Source organism: Zingiber officinale, chromosome 10B (genome assembly GCF_018446385.1).
Source record: "Zingiber officinale cultivar Zhangliang chromosome 10B, Zo_v1.1, whole genome shotgun sequence".
Taxonomy (NCBI): Eukaryota; Viridiplantae; Streptophyta; class Magnoliopsida; order Zingiberales; family Zingiberaceae; genus Zingiber; species Zingiber officinale.
This window is the reverse complement of record NC_056005.1, coordinates 49,119,223-49,127,773: the sequence shown is the minus strand read 5'-3', so window position 1 is coordinate 49,127,773 and position 8,551 is coordinate 49,119,223. Positions and strand designations below refer to the sequence as shown.

Genomic DNA, 8,551 nt, shown 5'->3' with positions numbered 1-8,551 from the left:
ATTAAGTGAATTTTTGTTTGTCCTAAATATAAGAATGTATAGAAGAAGAAAAATATACTAAGATTCAACTTGATTTATGATATTAGAGTTTTATTCATCTCCTTTTTCTTAGTAGAAACTTGGACTATAAGAATTTGTTTAGGAATTAGAGGTTCAAAGTCTTTTTTCCATTCATAGAATTGTAGTATTTAATTGGCGCACAATCACCTATTTTTCCATTTACAAGTTTGATAATTTTATATTGATATAATTATATAGCATTTTAATTACATAAGTATTTTAATGTTTTAAATTTATTCCTTTTGTTAATTTTTTATGATATTCTTACAAACCAAACATACCACCATCCTACAATTGTAATTGTGCATTGTATGCTCCTCAGCTCGATCAAATGCCAAATTTGTACTTAGTCAACCACTGTCTGCACATGTCAACAACTGGCAATGCATTTGCAACTGATGCCTGATGGGCAACATATTCGACATCGGCAATACTTCCACTTCTTGATGCTATCTGGAAGGCACTCTTTAGGCGACCACAAACAACGCAGGCCAACACTTTCCTGTGGCTGCTAATTAACATGTCTATGAGACGATCCGGCCGCTCTCTGTGCTTGTTAGCATATACATTAATGGCAGTGCCAAGAACCTGATCCCAATCGTCATCATCTATGGTACCCTTTATGTTCTTGAAAAGCTCTGTTAGCTGACCACCTTTCTTTCTCTCGGCAAGAGATGCTGCCACACCAGCATAAATGTCAACGGCAGGGAGTTCAAATTCATAAATAACCCGAAAACCCAAGTCAAAATGCTTTTCGGCAAGGGCCTCAGCTACATGGCATCTTCTCTTGAAGGTTTCAGGTTCACTTGGATTTCCAAAAAGGGAATGCTTCCACTGGGGACCATCTGAATCATTGAGGGACTTTACTACATCTATCTGGATAGATACACTGGCTGAGAATTTTACAACCCCCTCAACACTCAATTTTTCCGAGGCACTTTTTCCCCGAATAGACTTGGACACTAATCTGGTGGTCTCACTTGCTGCTCTATGTCGGGCTGATAATCCTTCATCGAAATGAATCTTTGCATGCTCCAAATGCTTTATTGCCTCTTCCTGTGAAAAAGAGTTGATGTACAATTGAATACAGCATAGACCAGCAGCAACATGATCACCCTTGATAACCAGAAACTTGTAGAGACAATTAAAATGCCGATGTGTTTCACAATAGCTGCATATTCTAGTGAGTGCAGCAGACATGTACTGGCTCAATGTCACATCTTCTGGCGATGCAGATGATCTTTCTAAGACAATATTATGTAAAACATCCATAGCTCCATAATCAATGCACAATTCACATAAATCATCAATGGTTCCATAGTCAGTTGCCAAAGGATCAGCTCTTTGAGGAGATGAGGCAGGAGATGGTGCTGCATATTGTGAAGATTGAGAAAGAGGTGAAGAATTTGTTGGAAAGAACAGCAGACAAGCATCTAAGTAGTGACCATGCTTGAACATGAATGCTAGAGTTTCTTGACGAGCATATTCTTGTAGATAGTAAATGCACTCAGCATACCTAATGCTGTCGAGGTTACTGCAAGGCCCGTCTTCAAAATTGGCAGGGAAAAACGATAGGCGGCCATTAGACAATTCTTGAGAACGGGGAAATGTCGATGGCATGTGTAAAATATTGAGGTATGAATCTGCAGAAAGAGAATCATCCAAGATTGTTGATGCACTTTTTGCCAAGTGTTCATACATAGACCGACTAGATGGAACATCAACTGGAGGACCTCCTTCTACAGTATTGATGATCCCAAGGATAACAGAAGAAGGATCACCCTTATGCAGTTGAATAGCTTGCTTGAACTTCACACGAGCTTGAGAATAGTGTTCCATCCTAATCAAGGCATGACCCCAAGCATTCCATACAGGCAAAGGATCAATCTTACACTTTCTACACGTATATACAGCCATGCTGTATCTTTCATTTAGGATTAATCTATCACGGAGGCAGGCTGAAGATTCTTTATCAGCAATATCATCAATAGAAGCAACTATTCCAGATCCAAGAAGGCTCTGAAGAACTTCTGCACGCCCTAACCAGGTATGTGCTTGTGCAAGAAGTTCAGAAAGTTCATCGGGGTACTGGCTACCACTACTTGAGCTGCTAGTTTCTGTAGATGAATCATCTACGTCCCTGTATTTATCATAGTTATTTGGATATTCACTTGATCCAGCAAGTTTTTTCAACGAGCTTTTTGCATAACCTAAGGCCTGCGCATAAGTTTCTGTTGCATGATATGCTTTACTTATAGTTTCCATAGAAGCATTCAAAGGCAGATTTTGGGCGCTCAAAATATCTTTCATCTGAGCAACACACAATTGCAGGGCCCCTCTGGCAGAGGTCATATCATCAGAGCACAGAGAAAGCAATGCTTTAAAAAGTGTAATATCAGGAGAAGTTTCATATCTATGAGAGGTGCGAACAGCATTATCCTTATTTTGATCACCTGTGAGAACCCATTCTTCAGCAATGGAAACAAATGGAAGCCTTTCTAGGCCATCAGCCGAGAATGATGTGGGCCGCTCCTCTTCAATACCAGGGATTCCTTCCCCAGCAACTGTGTCAGAATGCATAAACCCTGAAATCTTTCTTTTACGATGAACATCTTTTTGAGGAACCTTGGGAGAGGAATCCCAAGTGGTCCATGAAAAAGCTCGGCGAGCCTCTCTTTGCCAATTACCAATACTGCTTGCAATGTTTGGCCTTGATGGTGTGCCAATCTTAACTTTATGCTTCAATCTAGACCCAGAAATGGAGATACGAGATTCCCTAGGAGCAGCGCTAACATTAATAGTGATTGCTTTAGCAGCATATGTAAGTATTAGATTGTCATCCCTCAATGAAGGAAATTCTTTTAGTATAAGTGAAGCTGACTGTAGCTGTTTCATCATCAACAGAACTTCCAGAATCAGATGAGGATGTTCATGCAAAGATGAACATCGTTGCTGGGTTGGCAATGGCAGTAAGGACAAAACACGAAGACCTAGTGCCCACAAGTTAAGTTTGGCAACTTCAACATCTGAAAGATTCCCAACTCTTCGCTTTAGAAAAAAGTGCACAAGAAGTTGTTTAGAGCGTAAGTCGGGTAAAAGCTGCATAGCTTCAATAGCAACAGGTAGGGCATCATCTGAGTCATGCAAGGATGACAGAAACCGTGAAGCCTGTGCTGGCCCCCCACCACTAAGGGGGTCTGTAGTTAATAGCTTTACTAATTGCCGGCCTTGCAATTCTCTACGCAACTCAATTGGCAGAGATGCACTTTCAGCGACTTCCAAAGCAGCAGAAACAGCCCCTTTACCAGCTAACCTTAATGCTAATCCTTCAGGATCTTCTTTACAATCAACCTCTACTTGTTGCCATCTGGTATAATGATCATCAGCACTTAAGATGTGATGGTATCTCTGCAAAGATTGTCTCATATGCAGTACCTCACTCCGAATGGGTTGATGTTGAGGCAAGTGGCAAATGCACATAGTGAGAACATCAATTGCAGGATCTAGATCCCACCGATGTACATAATTTAATGCAAGCCTTGCTGCAAGTAGCTTGTCCTTGAGCCGCAAGCAATACTGCCAACTGGTGCTACCAAAATTTGGCATCACATAGCCGTGAGGCTGTGGGAGAACTAGATTACTTGCTTCCTCTTGTTCAATCAATAACTGGAGTAAATAGTCAGATGCTCCATCACGTAAACATCGATCAGATAGTGCAAGAGCATCCAGCAGTTTCCCTTCATCAATCAATCTTTCAACAGCTTTTCCATAAGGCCCTTCATTCTCCCAGTCAAATGAAACATAGCTTGCAGGATCAACTCCAAAATCATCAAGCATTGCAAAACGGTGTGCACATTTAGCAATTGTATTATGGGTAGTGAACTCAGAAAAAGATGGACTATTACGCCCACCAATGACCATGTCTTCTACTTCTGATTCAGTGTCACTCTCAGGCTCACAAACTCGTTTCCTTGAAGCTTTGCCATTAGGTATAGCTGCAACATTGTTGTCACTTTTAGATGTTATTGTTGTTGTTGAGATTTTATGAAGGTTTGATTGCTGCTGTATCCAGCGTTTGAGTGTCGGAAACCTCTCTGACTGATCAAGAGCAAACTCATAGAATAACCTCTCAGTATCAGGTCCTTGTAAAAATTGGCCTTTGGAATGTATGGAAGAATCAGGTGATTCATTTCTGCTAGATAATATGGTACTACCAAATACACATGCCAGAACTGCCCTTACTGGTGAGAGCTTCGCAAGATGCTTTACTAAACTCAACTGGAGGGGATAGAGAGGTTTTCCATGCTTTTCTAGTGAACCAGAAGTGCTAGCTTTGAGGGAGGAGATCTTTCTACCCATACTCATTCCAGAAAGAGTAGGCAGGATAGGAATGCAAGCCCAGCCATGACCAGAACGTGGAGGAAAAACTGGCGGCACACAAGCCAATATAACCTCGTGCACAAAATCCACACCCATAATATCAGCTATCTTTCCAGCAGCATCAGTGCTCCCACGATCAAAGACAAGACGAGTAAGAAGATCTTTGTGCGACTCATATACGAGTGAAAAAAAATTGAAATCATGAGTTGTGTCAACTCCATCAACTATGTCACCGATTGTAGCAATATAGATTATAAAGGATGAAAGATAAGTAGATGGCTTGGAGGTTACAGGACCAAAAAGCCTTTTTCCGGTGTCTTTCAATTCATAAGTAATCTCAGAAATACTTTCAGTGCTTGATGGATTCAATGAGGATGATTTTGGAGCTCTCAAGCCAAGTCCAACAATTGTACCCTTGTTAGAGTGAGACATTTTGATGGAATTTGAACCTTCTTCATTATTATAGTTATTCTCTGTTTCTTCGACAGCAAGAGCTTTTGAAAGATTATGGAGTTTACCACTTAAGAATTGCCTCTTTCCTTGATGAGCATCGTCAATCATCTGATGTAAGATAACAATAGCTCTTTGCCTTTGTCCTTTCTTGCTAGGCTCATTTACAGGAAATATCATTCTCTCTTCAGAAAGTATTTCTTGGAGGGTCAAAGACTTCTCTTGCTCCAACAGATCATACAGATGCTGAAGGATGTGCCTTGTTACTGATATAGTGGCAACTTCTTGTATCTGCTCCCAATAAGAAGGACCTAGCTTTGGCGAGCTTCCAGGAAAGATCTCAGCTAGCACACTCATAGCCTGGTCAAGAAGTAACTTGCACATATCTACAGACTTTGCAGAAGTTGCTGAAACATCAATGCAAAGAAGAATCGCAGATAAAGAACCTAGCTGGCTTTGTAATGACGAAATGTCCAATTTCTGTAGTGCATTTGCTCTTCCCTCTGCAACATGAGATACTGCATTCTCAATTGATGCTCTTCTAAAAGCAGCAGCAACCCATTCCGAGAGTTCAAGAACAGCTTTATCTTCAGGAGGCAGGGAGAATCGTCGCACAGCCTCTTCCCCTATATCATATTTTGCCCTTTGCATGCAAAGATTTAATAATTTGGAAGGAGCAGCACGAAAAATAACCAATGCCTCTTTCCAAGTCCATTGGCATTCAGATAAGGGTTGAAGACGATCCAAAATAGTTAAACGCCATTCCCAATCTTCAATAAACTTAGAAGATTTAGCAGTCCTCCATTCGAGAACTTGTTTTGCTGCAATTTCTACAGAACTGTCCAACATATTTCCTACTTCATTGATTGTTGAAGGCAGATTTCGCCGCAATATGTCTAGTAGTAATCCCATAAAAGATATTATGTTTTTATTTTCTGCATCAAAGGATGATTTCTTGACACTATTTTGCGGAAGTTCAGAATAACTTTCAACCAAGGTAGCATCTGTGATGTTGATGGACATTTCATCCAAATAGAGCAGAGATATTACAATGCTAACCATAAAGATTCTGCGAGAAACGTTTCTTATGGCCTCCATGTGTGTTTGAATATTATTCAAGTAAGACATAGCTACATGAAGTTGGGAGTTCATATCATTGTTGATGCACCTCTCCATGGTTCCAAGAGCAAAAACAGCTGATTCAAGGACATATAACATGTGCACAAGCTCAATGTCCTGCATCCTTTTCCATACTGCAGATGTTGAAGCTATGGGCTGCATATTAAGAATCTCAAATGCTTCCTGAAACTTTATCCCAGCGACAGCATCAAATAAAACCTTCATGGGTGATTGAACAGCTAATCTTTCAAGTATCATGTTCTCAACAAAAGGGTCTAAAACCTTATTCTCGTGTTCATCTGTAATCTTATCTTTTTGAGAAAAGAGCAGTGAATTTTTTGAGTTCCAAGACAAACCGGAGTTGACACATGCAACAAAGCGTGCAATATCCATGTGAAAACACAACACATCACAAAGATATTCCACACACAGTATCTCATCAGATTGCTTCTTGTAAAGAGAGAATTGTTCCAGCCTTAGCAGCTGAGATTTACTTGTCCAAAGCAATTGCATTAGCCTTCTGCGTAGTGTTGTCTTACCTGAAAGTAAATCCCAACCTAGGACAGCTACAAGTGGCTGAAGAAGAGGGAACAATGATAAAACATGACTAGCAACTTCAAGTTGCTCCCTCTTGATTGCAGATAAAGCTGTGTCCATAATGCATTCAAGAATATGTTTTCCAGATATTCGTGCATAATGGTATAGGTCTCTCATGCAACATTTCATTGCTTCACTGGAAAAATCCTCGCCATCCAAGGCACCAATATTTTCCCTAGGTAACGTTTCCAGATACTTCGCAATGGGGAGAGGGATCACATTTGCATCAGAAATTTTGTTAAATTCAATTTCCACAGAAACCATTTCATCTTGAATCGCCTGAATAATCTGCACTAGGCGAATGCACTTGGTTGAAATGGCTGCGGTGTACATCACAAACATTCTATCCCTTGAATCAAGCCAGGATTTCTCATAATAAGCACTTTGTAAAAAGGCTTTCTTGACAAGAGATTGCAAAGCTAACTTGTATTGCTCTTCCTCTACGCCATATTCTAGATGAAGAAATTGAAGATTTGAAAACGCTCCCTCCAAATCATCAGCCATGGTACACTTCGTCAATGAATCTAAGTGTGCCATCTGAACACTCTGACGCACATTGGAAAGAACGTTCAAGTCATCTGAAGTACCTGCTGGTCGTAAAATCTCAAGCTGGCGATGAATGTTTGAGCATATAGCATCAAAAAGCTTCGGATAATCAAGAAAAAACTTCCATAAACCTTTCAACCTGCCTTTGGTAATTAAAGAAACTGGACGAAGGGTGTCGGATACGTACCCTATCCCACTCCACAATAACCTTAATCCGGTATTGAGGATATCGTTCAGCAACTGCACAGCACTCTCTGATGCGTCCGATGTTTCCGCATTCTTGCCTAGGTCAGCGTTGGAGGCTTTGGAGCAGGCGTGCTGAATCAAGAGAAGGAACTCCACGTTCAGCCGGAATACCTCGGGGTCGACGCCTCCGATCGAAGCCGCTGAGTTGCGGAACGCGGACAGCTCGAGCGATGAGAGCCAAGCGAGATGCGACGGGGAGGGACAGGAATCCGACCAGAGGACTCCTTCGACGCGGCCTCCTTCGGAAATGATGGCGTTAAGGATTTGGAGCGCGAGCTCTGGATTGCGCTTCCGGAGGCTGAGCAGCGACGCTCTGAGTGCTTCGAACTGGCCGAGGGCGAGGTGGTTTCCGACGACCCGGGTGAGCATGGCGATCTCATTCTCCGCGTCGGGATCCATGGAAGGCAAAAGCGAGGAGGAAGAGGTAGGTCAGACTGGAGAAAGAAGCGGAGGGAGGAACGACGCAGGGATCGGGAATTAGGGATTGCCCAACTTGATTACATTTCATATTAATATTAAACTAATAAATTATTAATCCTAAAAGATATTTCATTTTTTTAACTTTAAATAACATATTAGAAATTTATTCAATCTATTTTTAAATGAATAAAAAACCAAATTTATTTGAATCAAATTTTTTTACAGCAACTTATCAAATGGCGCCTAAATATCAAACAGCAGTACTACTACTTTTCAAGTGTACTTCCTGTTCTATTATTGACCAATTTTTTTTCTCTACCATTTATCTTTCTCTTCTCTTTTTTTTCTCTCTTTTACATACAACTTTCTATTTATTTTTTCTCTCCTCTCTTCTCTATCTTCCTTTTTTGGCATACATGCGTATGGATAATATTTTATAACGTTTAATTGATTTTTTATAACATTTTAATATATTTAAAGAAGTTGAAATAAACAATCGATAACATATGTAAACTTCTTGTAACCCCAAAAATCCACAGAAACTGAAATGAAATGCAATCTAAGATTTCTAAATTCATTAGTAGATTTTGATCAAAACTCACTAATGAACCTAGAGAGCTCCGATTGTACTTATTTCAGTTCTTGTGGATTTATGGGGTTGCTAAAAGTTCAAATATGTTATCCATTGTTTATTTTGACTTATTAGAAGTGTTAAAATGTAATAAGAAATAAT

The 8,551-nt window shown here is 40.3% G+C and overlaps 1 protein-coding gene across 2 annotated transcripts; it reads right to left on the bottom strand.

The window, feature by feature from the left end:
- Positions 1 to 296: 296 nt before the first annotated feature.
- Positions 297 to 7,866, bottom strand: LOC122028519. Of its 2 annotated transcripts, XM_042587359.1 has the most exons (2): positions 1,577 to 7,866; positions 1,250 to 1,430 (listed from the first exon to the last, which is right to left on the bottom strand). In XM_042587359.1, the coding sequence occupies exons 1-2, from the start codon at positions 7,795 to 7,797 to the stop codon at positions 1,397 to 1,399; spliced, it is 6,255 nt and encodes a 2,084-aa protein (XP_042443293.1). In that variant the 5' UTR covers positions 7,798 to 7,866; the 3' UTR covers positions 1,250 to 1,396. The 2 variants fall into 2 exon arrangements, with proteins under 2 accessions (XP_042443292.1, XP_042443293.1); XM_042587358.1 differs by having other exon boundaries at positions 297 to 7,866.
- Positions 7,867 to 8,551: the final 685 nt, after the last annotated feature.